This window comes from Macaca mulatta, chromosome 7, assembly GCF_049350105.2.
Source record: "Macaca mulatta isolate MMU2019108-1 chromosome 7, T2T-MMU8v2.0, whole genome shotgun sequence".
Lineage (NCBI taxonomy): Eukaryota > Metazoa > Chordata > Mammalia > Primates > Cercopithecidae > Macaca > Macaca mulatta.
In genome coordinates, this window is record NC_133412.1 from 167,207,034 (window position 1) to 167,220,484 (window position 13,451).

The 13,451-nt window shown below is 52.7% G+C and overlaps 2 protein-coding genes across 4 annotated transcripts in view; one reads left to right on the forward strand and one right to left on the reverse strand.

Moving 5' to 3' along the window:
* Positions 1–13,451, reverse strand: part of ASB2 (ankyrin repeat and SOCS box containing 2) — a 43,696-nt gene that overhangs the window by 11,510 nt on the left and 18,735 nt on the right. For all 3 annotated transcript variants that reach the window (XM_015144411.3, XM_077941654.1, XM_077941653.1), the window contains 5 exons: positions 11,417–11,521; positions 8,980–9,146; positions 8,001–8,156; positions 5,341–5,586; positions 1,683–1,854 (listed from right to left, as the gene is read on the reverse strand). In XM_015144411.3, coding sequence (XP_014999897.2) covers positions 1,683–1,854; positions 5,341–5,586; positions 8,001–8,156; positions 8,980–9,146; positions 11,417–11,521 — 846 coding nt within the window. The remainder of the gene's footprint in view (positions 1–1,682; positions 1,855–5,340; positions 5,587–8,000; positions 8,157–8,979; positions 9,147–11,416; positions 11,522–13,451) is intronic.
* The window catches only part of OTUB2 (OTU deubiquitinase, ubiquitin aldehyde binding 2), a 98,657-nt gene continuing 93,819 nt past the window's right edge, over positions 8,614–13,451 (forward strand). The window contains exon 1 of the mRNA XM_001095170.5: positions 8,614–8,617. The gene's annotated coding sequence lies outside the window, so the exon portion shown is untranslated. The remainder of the gene's footprint in view (positions 8,618–13,451) is intronic.

Genomic DNA, 13,451 nt, shown 5'->3' on the forward strand with positions numbered 1-13,451 from the left:
GGACAGCTATGCTGTCCAGAAAAGGCCGGGTCTCCTCTGTGTATGTCCTTGAGGGTGGGGAGTGGGGAGGGCATCTTTGGTTGGTCTGGTGCTGGCAGCCTGCGCAGAAGGGGCCGGAGCTTTAAGGGCCACCTCTGAAGCCTTGAGTCTTCATTTCAGTCTTTGGAATGTCTCTTTCACCCCATTTCCCTCTGCCTTAGTGAAGACAACAAACACACCCCCCCACACACAATCTGTGCTTCTCACTCTCCTCCCTGTCTGGAAGACTGGGGTGTGTTTTCCCAGTGTCATCAGGGTACATGAGATGGGATTTTAAGTGAAATGTTTTTAAAATTGATTGTAAATGGATAACATACTAGTGTGATAAATGTTTCCTCTTCAAAATAAATTCATTGTAAGTAAAAACATTATTTAAAGGAAAAAATACTAAACAATGAGAATATAGATATTTAAAATCAAGAAGAAAATCTGTGAATGGACAAAGTTTGGGAAGCACTGTCCATCAGAAAGGGCCAGGTGCTGGGGTTTAAGTCCCAGCCCTGGGGACAGGGCTTTCAAGGGGCAAGTCTCTTGACTTAGCTTCCTGCCCTGTAAAATGAAAATCCGGTTGACCCGCATACCCACAGCACAGCGTGCGGCCCACATGACAGGCAGATGAGTCACACTCTGGAAATGACCAAGCCCTGTCCATCCTTCAAGGGCAGCTGGAGCTCCACGTCTGTGGCCCAGGCTTCCCCATGTAGCAGTGTTGCTGGGAATGTTTAAAAACTGGCTCAAGCACGGGCAGAGAAGGGGGAAAGGGCTCTGGTTTGTAGCATTTGCCAATTTCCATGCTGTAAATATTCCATGGCCAAATTTAAGCTACCAATGTGAGGTCAACAAACACAGAGTTGGGAAGAGGTGTGCAGTAGGTTCATGAGAACTGGCACGAGCTGGCTCTAGCACACCTCTGCCTCTAGCCCCGGCTCATCTCTCTCCACAGCAGCCATGCAGCTCTTCGGCATGCTCTTGCATGATGTCACTAATTCACATATCTGTGCTTCTTCCCTTCTTCCAGATTGCTCCTTGGGAACTCAAGCCTCTCTCATCTCGCTCAGAGTATCTAGCACATAGTAATTGCTCAATAACTGCTAGTTCTTATCATTGGTGCTGTTTGTGTTATTGTAGGTTTTCCTTGCATGCTTGCTAATTGCCTGGGAGGTTATCTTTGCATTCCTGTACTCCCGAAAATATTCATTAGTTCAGACTCACATCTGCCCCCTGGATAGAATTCCTGTAGATGTGACCTTTGGAGCAGATGAGTACTTCCCACCTATGAGCTGTGTGACCTTGGGCAAGTCACTCAACCTCTCTGTGTCTTACTTCCTCATCTAAACGACAGAGATAATAATATCCACCTCCATGAGCTGTTAAGCAGATTAAATAAGTTTCTGATGTGAAGTTCTGGTAAGTGCTGCATAAGGGTTTGCTATTATTATTGCTGCTGCTGTTGTTATAGGCATTCACTCCATGCTTGCTAACTTGCTAAGGGGTTTCCCTCTTTTCCATGAGAAAGGTGATGTCCATTCTGACCTCTCCAGCTACTTGGGTGGGACATTCAGGGCAGGCCCACCCCTCCCATCCACTACTCCCAGTGTGGGTCTCTAGAGAGCTGCCTGGGTGCTGGCAGAGCCTGGGCTGACCTGTAGTTGCCCTTCTTGGAGGCGATGTGCAGTGGGAGCAAGCCGTCCTTGTTGGTCTTGTTGGCGTCGGCACCCTGTAACAGCAGAAACTCCACCACCTCCTCATGCTCGTTCTTGCAGGCCTCGTAGAGGGCAGACGCGCTGTCGCTGGCCTGTGTGTTGATGTCAGCACCTGGGGAAGGAGAAGCAGATCACCAAGTGACCAAGTGACCAGGAATTTGCTGTACTCAGTGTAGCGCCACCGCGTGGTGGGCCTGCAGTGCTAACCACGGTAGTTCGTCGGATCTTTAACAACGACCCTTAGGAAGGAGGAGTCTACCCGGGGCCACCCCCAGCTTCTTTCAACAACATCAAGACCCAGGGGCCTGGCCAGGCGCAGTGGTTCATGCCTGTAATCCCAGCACTTTGGGAGACCGAGGCAGGCAGATCACCTGAAGTCAGGAGTTCAAGACCAGCCTGGCCAACATGGTGAAACCCTGTCTTTATTAAAAATACAAAAATTAGCTGGGCATGGTAGTGGGCACCTATAATCCCAGCTACTCAGGAGGCTGAGGCAGGAGAATCTCTTGAACCCGGGAGGTGGAGGCTGCAGTGAGCCGAGACTATGCCATTGCACTCCAGCCTGGGCAACAAGAGTGAAACTCCATCTGGGGGGGGGGAAAAAAAAAAACCCAGGGGCCTGCCAGCCTGAACAGAGACCTCTGAGAGGATACAAGCAGCCACGATGATGCTGGCATTTTCTGAGCACCTACTCCGTGCTGAGCATCGTGCTTTCCACAGGCTATATCTGAATTCACAGTGGGTAGTCACCCTGTGAGGTCAGTACTGCTCTTATCTCCAGATTACAGACGGGGGCAGTGAAGCACAGAACACCTAGACCACTTGCCTCAGACCTCCCAGCTCATAAAGATGGAGCCAAACTTGAACCCAGATGGTCTGATGGCAGAGGCCATGGTGGATGTTCTGATGGTAGAGGCCATGCTCTTAACCCTCACTCCATGTAAGAGGGCCTGGGTTCTGCCCTGACAGAGGCCTCACAGGTCTAGGACAGCACAGAACCCCTAATAAAGGAAAATCCCAAAAATGTTACTAATTGCAATTTGCTATTAATATTGCTATTATTATTGCTAATATTGCCATCTATTAATATTGATCGTTATTGCTATCAGTAACTTCTAGCTCTTATCATTAGTGCTCTTTGTGCGAAGTATTCCCTGCATGCTTGCTAACTGCTAATTCTCTGCCTTTCACTTCAAGGAATAAGATAATTACTTTCTGTCTCCTCCCAAGAAAATACTAGACCAGGTGCAGTGGCTCACACTTGTAATCCCAGCACTTTGGGAGGCCAAGGCGGGAGGATCACTTGAGCCCGGGAGTTCAAGACTAGCCTGGGTAACCTAATGAGACTCTGTTTGTTCTCTACACCTACTGAGTAGCCCCTGACCAGGCATGGTGGCACATGCCTGTAGTTCCAGCTACTTGGAAGGCTGACGTGCGAGGATTACTTGAGCCTGGAAGGTTGATCTAGGCTGCAGTGAGCCAGGATCACACCACTGCACTCCAGCCTAGGCAACAAAGTGAGACCCTGTCCCCAAAACAAAAACAAAAACAAAAACAAACAAAACCCAGAAAACATTAATCCATGCTGTTAGGAGGAGTAATCAGGTCTGGTGACAATCTGCCTTCAGCTTAATCTTCTACACCTGCTTCATCTCCTGGTGGGTGAGGGAGAGAACCGATGTGCACACAGCTTTCTCTGCACAAAGAGAGTTCAGCAGTCCTTCCTTGCTCTGGAAGGACATGGAACTAAGATGCTGGAAGATGTCAGTGGGGCTAAAATCAAAAGCGTCTGCTAACCACAGGTCATCTCTCTAAGCATGTTGCTGATCTCAGGCTTTCTGGTAGTTTCTTATTTTTGACGATGGTGTGATCAGTTTCTGGTCTAGTGGAAAGAGCACAGGCTTTGGCATCAGATGAGAATCACTTGAGGCATCTGTTTCATGGCTCACAAGCTCTGCAGTCTCAGAAAGCCTTTAGGAGCCTCAGTTTTCTCATCTGTTGACCAGGAATAATAGTACCTACCCCTCAGGATTACTGCAGGGAATGAACAGAATAATGTAAGCACATTTCTCAGCTCTGTGCCCGCCACAGGGAAGCTGCTCAGCAAATGCCAGTTGCTCGGGATGGAAGGAGCTGGGCAGAGGGCTTCGTTCTGCCTCCAGCCTGAGGGAAAGCCAGTGAGCCGCCCTCACCCTCTGTCGGGCTCTCAGAGGCAGGTGCCCTGGAGAGCCTGGACCCCACCAGCAAAGCCACGTGCTCACACAAGACAAATATTTGGGTTGGAAAATAGACTCAGCCCACAAAGTGAACAGACCCTGACTCAGAGTGTCGGCGGGAGACCCGGACAGATGTTTGGAGTTAGTGAGGTCACCCTTGCCCGCTGAGCGTGCTGTCCTTCACCAGGACTCCCGGCCTGGGCTCCCAGGACCCTGCCTGTGCCCCTTTGTTCTTAGGCTGGGCAGCCCAGATTTGTTCCTGGCTGCAGGGAAGGGCCTGCCTCTATGTTCCTCACTGCTTGGGCATGTGCTGAGTGCATGGATGCTTACCTGGGCAGAGTCCCATGCTGCTGACTCTCACAGGCTAGGGTGGCTGGTAGAGCACAAAGCACATGCAGTTTGGAGTCAGATGGCAGTGGACCAGCATCCAGGCTTGGACTGTGACCGATTAGTTAACCTCTCTGAACCTCAGTCTCTTCATCTATAAAATGGGACGAGCACACTACCTACCATATGGGGCTATGGGGAAAGCTCCATGGACCCAGTCTGTGTTCACACTTAGCAAGTCCTCAACAGATTACTACAGTTCAGCCTCCGTGTCTGGATTACCTCTGGCTTCTCTGTTGCTAGAGAGAGAGGGTTACTTCCCATGGAGAGAGAAAAGAAATCAAAGGCGTTCTTGGGGAAGATGAGGATATAATATTCTGAAACCAAAAGCAAGTCTGCCATGTCTAGGGGTCTTCTGCTACTGGGCCATCATAATGCAGGCCGTATTGTGTTATCTTCTCCCATTAAGATATTTCACAGGCAAAGAGGGCAAAGACCTGGGTTCAAGTCCCAGCTCTGCCACTAATTTGCTGTGTGACCTTGGACAAATCACTTTCCCATCCTGGTCCTTGAGTTCATCACCCATAAAAGGAGGAGGAGGTGATCTAAATGTTGCCTGAGGTTCCTTCTGGCCCTGAAGTGTGATGTGGTGGAAAGAGAAGCGGTTGGGGTGTCAGGAGACCAAGAGTCTAGCTAGTTCTACAACTAATTTGCTATAGGACTGTAGATGAGTCACTTCCTCTCTCTGTGCCTCAGACTCCTCGTTTGTAAAATGAAAATGTTGGACTAGATTATAAATGGCAAATAGGTGGTTCATGGGCCATACCCCCATATTTGTGCTAATGGCAGATGTCACTAGTGGATCCCGACACTCTTCCCACTGAGCCTGGACACAGCCTCAGGATCTTTCTCAACACAGTACTCTAGAAGGAAACTCACTCCGTCAGTGTGCCCACAAGATGACCCCTAACTCGCCTTCCCTTAGAGCTGACCTCTGACATCCTTCCCGTGTGCCCTTTGGGGACTCTATGACCTAGGGACACTTGGCCACTCACCGTACTTGGCTAAGAACCTTAGGGCCTCCAGCTGCCCACTCTGGGCAGCCACGAACAAGGGGGTGATGCCGTAGGCATTCTTGGATTCCACCTTGGCTCCTCCGTTCACCAGGATCTCCATGACCTCTAGGTCATTGCGAGACACAGACTCATGCAGAGCGGTCCAGCCGCGGTTGCAGCGGTGGTTGGTGTCTGCGTTGTGCTGCACCAGAATCTTCACTGCCTCCGCGTTCTTGCGCTCACAGGCTGTGCTCAGGGGGAAGCAGGGATGGTCAGCAGGGCCTGGCAGGAACTGGCCAGCAGAGACTGCTTTCATTCACCTGTCCATTCACTCATCCACTCATTCAGCTTTCCACTGCATGTGTATTAAGTTCCAATCTGTGCATTGAACCTGATAGACGACTAAAAGTAATACTGATACTAATATTAGCAAGAATACTTATTGATTCATATATTTAGTACTGGTTCTATCCCAGGCTCTCTGTTCTAAGCACATTTTACAGGATTAACTAATGTAATCCTCCCAAATTCCCTTAAAGGATGTAGTGATGTTATCCCCTTTCACAGATAAGGAAGGTGAGGCACAGAGAGGGTAAGTGATTTGCCCAAAGTCACACAGATACTAAGTGGCAGAACTGGAATTCAAACCCAGGTAGTCAGGCTGAAGGTCTCTGTCCCCTGGGATGTCCCAGGATGTCCCTATGATTTCCCCTTCCAATGGTACCTGCTTCAGTCTTCCACATTACCAACGCTGGGAGATTCTTTCTAGATGAGGAGTGGACAGTGTCATCATCCGACTGAAACTCCCCCTGCTCCAGCAAAGGCTACTAATTTAGTTCAGGGTAAAATGCAGGTTGTGAGTACAGCTCTGCAAGTCTTTCCTGACCCACTCTAACCTCCTTTATAAGCCTCATCTCTCTCTAGACCCCAAACGTGCCCTTGGCTCTGGCCCTAGAGTTCTCACCAGGAGCTGCAGGTGGTATTGGAGTCACCTGGGCACTTGTCCAAATTAACCAGCCCTGGAAGCTTCTCTGTGTGTCAGTGGGAGGAGGAGTGAGGAATGGGTCAGGGAGACTGGCAACAGCAGGAGGAGGGCTGCCTGTGTACTGTTTCAAACAGGACCATAGCCCAAGCCTTCTACCTCTCTAAGCCTTGATTTTCTCACCTGTAAAATGGAGAGAATAAAACCTTCTCGAGTGGATGCTATGGGAGTGAGACTGTGTGTAAGGCATGAGCATGGTGCTTGACACATAGTAGGTGTGCTTGCTAGACCAGGGCCAAGCTCTGGCTGTGGGCTGTCCAGCTTCCTGGGCACTCCCTCTGGACAGCTGAGGTTCCAGGTGATAACCATGGCGCCCTGGCAGACACGGATTCCAGGGAAGACACTTCCACAGTGGGTCTGCAGTGGATCCAAAGACCTACTACACAGTTCCTGCTGCCCAAGCTGTTCCAAGCACTGGATAGCAGACACATGGGAAATCAAGGATATCTGTAATTTTTCCAAGTACAAAGGCCTGGTCATTTTTGCAAGACCCCAGCTGATTGCTTCAGCATGTAGGCAGGGACAGGATGTTTAGAATGAAGTGGTTGAGTGCAGTGTGACATCCACCTCCCTGAGTTTGAACCACTGGGGTACCCCTTGCTAGCTGTGTGATCCTGGGCAACCCATTTCATGTCTCGGTGCCTTAGGTCCTCATCTGTGAAAGGGGACACTGGCAGTGCCTACCTCATGTGTAGATAGACATGAGGGTTCCGTAAGAGAACAGTGCCTGGCATATACTAAACACTCGATCAATGCTATTGTGATTATTTAGATTTTGACTCTGGTACTGCTAGGGCAGCCAACAAATGTCCATGGATGATGTACTGAGTAAGCTAGGAGGCCTTGCTTTTCTTAAACAAATGTCCCAGAGGTACATGCTCTCGCACTCCTTCATGCCTTTGCCTGTGTGGTTCCCCCTGCTTGGCCAGTGGGTAATTCCTCCTCTGCGGTTCAGCTCAGGCACCCCTCCTCTGGGTGCCCCTCCCCCATGCTCCCACAATATCCCCTGCCAAGCTCTTCACTGCTGTCTGTGTGTGGGTGCCTACAGGGCTGGGAGGGTGCACAGGTTGGACTATAGTTTTTCAGCTCCGAGCCCTCAGTGTCCCTCAGCATCCTGGCCCATGGGAGGCAGTTGGAAAATGTTGGTAAAATGCATGCAGGAGGCCGGGCGCGGTGGCTCAAGCCTGTAATCCCAGCACTTTGGGAGGCCGAGACGGGCGGATCACGAGGTCAGGAGATCGAGACCCTCCTGGCTAACACGGTGAAACCCCGTCTCTACTAAAAAATACAAAAAAAAACTAGCCGGGCAAGGTGGCGGGCGCCTATAGTCCCAGTTACTTGGGAGGCTGAGGCAGGAGAATGGCGTGAATCCAAGAGGAGGAGCTTGCAGTGAGCTGAGATCCGGCCACTGCACTCCAGCCTGGGTGACAGAGCGAGGCTCCGTCTCAAAAAAAAAAAAAAAAAAATGCATGCAGGAATGAATGATTCAGTTACATAAATTGTGAATTTGAGCAGGGCCACACTGGGGGTTATGCACTTATGGGAGCAACATTCCCTGTTGCCCACCCACCTTCTGGATTCTTCCTCAGGAAAGCCCACTCCGGGGTGGGGACCTCACCTTTGTAGAGCGGTGTCTCTCGGGATTTGTTAGAGATGTCCGGCTCTGCTCCTGCCTGGAGAAGTGACAGGAGACAGTCCAGGTGGCCCCTGCACGTTGCCAAGTAAACGGCTGTTTCCTCCTGCAGGGTGCGCTGGTCGATGGTCCCTGGGTACGCTAGGGAGGGCCGACCGGGAAATTCATGTAGGAAGAAGATACTCGATCCCGCAACACAGAGGCTTTCCAGATTGCCTCCCAATTTCAGGAACAATCTATGACATCCTCTGAAATTTACCAACTACAGACTGTATTCATCTGGCCCTTTCACAGGGCCATTTTAGCTTCCTGGTTGTACAAGTCCATGGTCAGATGCCACGTCCTCTGAGAAGCCTTCCCTAATTGAGCCCCTCCCTCTTCTAATACTCCTGTCCTTCCCTCGAACTCACACCAGCCATTGCTGGAAACCCACTGTTACATGCTGTGGTTTCTTGGAGTGTGGGGGACCGTTTGGGGTCTGTGCTGCTTCAGGGCAGAGGTGACACCTGCCTGCAGGAGTTGTCCTTCTAAGCCTGGCTCAGCACAAAGACAGGGCTCAGAGAGGAGGCATGGCTGGCCCAGGGCCCCACAGCAGGTGGGGGATAGCCTTGGCCGGGTACAGGCACAGCTGCAGTATTTTTCATACCAAATCAGCCCCTGGGACATTCTGGAACAAGTTGGCAGCAGCTCTGCTAAAAGTCAGCCCTCCCTCATTCCTTTTCTAGGAATGAGGCTCTCCTGTCCTCAGAGGCCTGGAGAGGTGGCAGCAGGGGGTGTCTGTCGGGGGTGGAGACAACTCATCTCCCCTCTCCTAACTCTGTGACTAACTGACAAACGAAGGTGACAGCCTTGCCTGTCCTTCTCACCAAGGTGGTTGTGGGCAAAGAACATGAAGCCCCAGGAGCAGCAGCCCTTCCCCCAGTCCCTTTCCCACCTCTTGCCACATCCAGAGCCCAACCCTCACCTCGCTGCAGGACCTTCAGGCAGCCTAGCTGGCCATAGTACGCGGCCTCGTGCAGCGGTAGCCAGCCCTCCTTGTTGGGCTCTGCGAGATTCTTCCCTTCCTTGATCATGGTCTTCAAGGCCTCTTCATCGCCATTCTTGATGGCCTTTATCAAGGGATCCACAGGCCTGTGAGAGCAAGGAGTGGGTCAGTCCTCAAGGTCAGGCCAAGGCCAGACCAGGGGTCCTTTCTCCCAGGGAGTGCTGGCAGTGGGGTCACTCGGTCCTCGTCCCCGCTGGTTCTAGGATGAGCACTCAGCCCCCTGCAGCCCAGTGGCTGCAAGAGGATTGGGGGACCCCTTAATCCCTGTGGCTTTCTATGGCTGCAGTGAATGTTATACCAAGACCATTTTTACCAAGAGGATTCAGGCACACAGTGCCAGCCTCCTAAGGGGTGGCTAACCACCCACATGCCAGGCACTTGTGAGAATTAAATGCTTTCCCTGAGTATAGCGCTCTAACGTTTACCAGGCATGCCCACCTCGAGGGCCCCTCTTAACCCTGAGCCTCTCTCTGGGGTCTTCCAACTCCTCTCCTTGCCTGGTCACTTATTCCCACTCCCAGTACATCCAGCTGCAGAAAAAAAAATTACTGGAAGGATTAATAAATTTGAAGCTTTCACAATTTAAAACTTTTGAATGTCAAAAAGACTTCAGGGCTAAAGTGAAGCCATTCCTTGCTTGGCTTGTTAAAGTCCCTTTGTTCATTCATTGCTTCCTTCCTTCCTTCATTCATTCATTCACTGAGCTCCCTGCCCCGTCCTTGGAGAGTCCATGAGAACCACGATGGCTGTGGCTCTCTGATCCACTTTTGGGGAGGGTTCTGCATCAATAGTCCCATTTCCCAGATGGAGAAGGTGAGGCTGGAGGCAAGCCTCATTCCCAGGACCCCCACGCCATGTTGGGCTAGGATGGGCTCTGGGGGTCTCTGCCACCAGCCCCTGCACCCTCCCAGCCACTTCCTCCAGCGTGAGCAGCACTTCTTCCTGCTCTCAGGCTCTCTGGTTATTAATAGCATCAGAGCACAGATGCCGGTGAAGCAACAGACCCAGCAAGGACGATGGGAAACTGATCAGATAAGTCCTGAAGTCCCCATCAACACCGTCACTGCCACCTTCACGAGTTCCACTTAGGAGCAGCCAGAGCAGCCCCTGCCAGCATCAGGAAAAGCCCAGTGGGGGTATGTGCCCCCCTTTTCCTGGAGGGTCTTCAATGGGACCCCAGCTGAAGTGGAAGGGAGGAGGGCTGGCTTTTCTCGTGGCCTTGGTGAGCAGGACGCGGTGCAGTGTCGTGAGAACACTTTCAGGACCTGCCGCCCAGCTTAGGTCTCTCCAGCTGTGATACAAGGACCCTGGAGCTCTTAGCCCACACATTCACAGCTTCTCTGTGACCTCAGACATAGTCTCTGCCCTGTGGGTGGGGGAAGGTGCTGGGGGGGTCAGGCCATCAGAAAGTAATAAGCTGGATGGGACCCTAGAGGTCACGTTGCCCTGTCCTACAGAGAAGGGAGACTCAGAGGAGCCAGCGACTCTCAGGCAGTCACGTGGGAGGTAGCAGTAGCTGAGACCAGCACTGGGTTTCCCTTTTCCAGATTGTCAACCACACCACACACCCACCACACCAAGGAAGTGGAGGGCGGCAGGATTTGAAAAAGGCTGGGAAGGAGAAAGAAAATACTGACCAATTGCCTCCTCCCTTCTCTACAACGTAACTGAGTGAGGAAATGCGGTTCCAGTGATGGGGCCCCTCTTTTGCTTTTGGCTGCTTCCGGGGTCACTATTCCGGCGGTACAGAGAGGGGAGGGAGGCAGAATTATTTTCTAAGGAACCCATTAGCCCTGCCCCTGGTGCCAGGCAAACAGAACCCCTGCAGCTTAGATTAGTTCTGGATTTTAGCACCTGGCACTTCACAAACAAGGACAACAAAACAAAACAAAGGCTGTGGGTGTGGGCATTTTGGATGGACCCAGAGTGATGGCATGGAGGAAAGTGAGACTGGGACAAACAAGGGTGCAGCCAACTCATCAAGTTCAACTCCAAGCTCTTCTGGGCCTCAGGGATGCTAAGGCCATCTCCCCAATTTCCCTCGTGCTGGGTCCCCAGTTTCAGAGCCCCGTGGGGCTCCTCCAGCACTCAGGTCCCGTGCTGGGGGCATCTGAGGGAGGATCACCAGCATGCCTGGCTGGCAGTTCCTTGAGGACCAAAGTCTGTGGCCACCAAGCCCAGCTCAGCAGGAGCAGTGGGGCCCCAAGGGGACGCCCCTAGAAGGGGCTTGCACGGCAGGTGCCTCCATAATGCCCTCTGCCCTCCTGGGGGCTGGGGGCCTGCTTCCCACCCTCCCTACCATCCCAATTAGGGGAGTGAACTTGGATGGTCCTGGGGCCAGACAGGAGTCACTTACGCCAACTGGGAGGTCTGGAACAAGCTGCTGCTGTATTTCTGCATGACCCCTTGGAACAAGCCCATCGGGGCCCAGGCCGGCGAGCTCTCAGGAGGTGCAGTGGACCTGGAGGGTGCAGAGCAGGAGTGAAAGAGGGAAAAGTACTCTGCATAGGAGAAGCGGGTCATGGCTTCAGGCAGGAACGAGGATGGAGGGAGAGCCGGGGAGGGACTGACTGACAGACAGACACAGGGCTCTGAACCAAAGCAGATGGCTGGGTCCTCTCTGTGTGCTGGACACAGCTGCTGTGTCTCCGGATTATTTTTGGCCCTTGGAGGAAGCCCTGGGAGATTTAAATGACCATATAAGACAACAATGAGGTTAACCTCACCCCACCCCCTCGTCCCCCTCCCCAGCCAACCACGAGAGAGGCAGATAGGAAGCAAGGTGACATTCTTCACCCAGGAGGATGTGAGCCACGGACGGCAGGTCGGCAGGTCCCCGGATGAAAGGGGCTCAGGCTCACCGCTGGCCAGGCAGATCCCTGCAGGGCTGGATGAGAGATTCATGGGGAAGCAGAGGATAGGGGAACAAAGCTGAGAAACCAAGCTGTGCCTGTGGCCCCCACGCCCACCTGCCGGCCCCTCATTAGGGGATCTTGTCCTAGGGGTGGGAGCAGATGCTATAGTAACTTCTACAGTGTTACTATAGGATGCACGAGGAAGGGTGTCAGAACCAGGGCTGCAGTCAGACACAGATTCACATCCAGGCTCTGGCACTCCTTGGCCGTGTGACATGGGACGGGTTGACCTTCTCTGTGCCTTAGTCCCCCCATCTGCAAGGTGGCATGAAAAGAGCCTGTGCTCGATGGCCAGTGAGGCCTGAGTAAGCGAATTGTGTGAGGAGTTTAGTGGAGTGTAAAGCACAGAGGGTGTTCCACACGTGCTAACTATTCATTTTATCATGCTTTTGCCTCTATGGCCTCAGTTTTCCCACCCCATCAGGCTCTTGTGAGAGTGGAAGAGCTGGAAGGAGGTGGGATGGCCACTCCACAAATCTGAGTTGGCCTGAGGTTGTCGTGAAAACAGGGTATGTGGCCCCTACTGACCCCACCCCCAGTAGGTCAGGCCTGGCGCTCTCGACACCCTAGTGGCCCTGGCCTTTCACTACACTCTTCTAGGGGGGTCTGGGGGGGACTCTGCTACTAGTGACTCACAGCCTGTGGGGCATGGGGTAATTATGACCCTGAGAAGCACCCACACTCTTTCTGGTCGGGCCACAGCCTACAGATTCTGTGGGTACCCCCGCAAGGCCAGGGTCTGGTAGAGAGGAGCAAGGGTAGTGGGAGGAGGGGAACCTGCTCACTCCTCTGCTTCAACCTCTCAGGGCTGGCTGCAGGCCTGGTTGCCTTCCTCATCCTCGCCGCCGTCACTCCCTCCCGCCTTCCTTCTCCCATCCCCTGCTCCTGGTCTTCTACTGACCCACATTGGGGCACATGCCCTCATTTATCCGCATCCATCGACCGTAGATGGGGGTGCCTTTTACAGATGAAGACATGGAGGCTGTGAGAGGGGACGTAACTGCACAGGGTCACCTGCAGTGGGGCAGCGAGTGGAGCAGAGGTTCAGACCGCCACTGTCTGCCCAGCTCCTGATGACACCCTGTCCTCTGAAGGCCTGGCCTCTTCCTGCCTTTTCATCCTTTCTCTAGCTCTCCGACCTCCACACCGACTGGCCCTGTGACTTTGAACAAGCCCCATCCCCGCTCTGTGCCTCAGTTTCCTTATTTGCAAAATGGAGAAGTGGGACCAGGACCAGACTGGGGATGTCCTCACTGCTTCTGTAGCTGTGGAGAGACTCAGTGTCCAACAGATCCCAGAGCCAAGGCCCCTCCTTAGCCCTAACAGCTGCTGGGTTCAGTGTCCTCTGCATTAGTGCCTGGTCCTGAGAAGGAGAGAGAGCCGGGCAGGTGGAGGCAGCCTGGGGCCAGGCTCACCTCGGTTGTCTCCAGCCCTGTTGTCTTGATGAGGCCCTGGGCTTCCACCTCCCAGGATCCT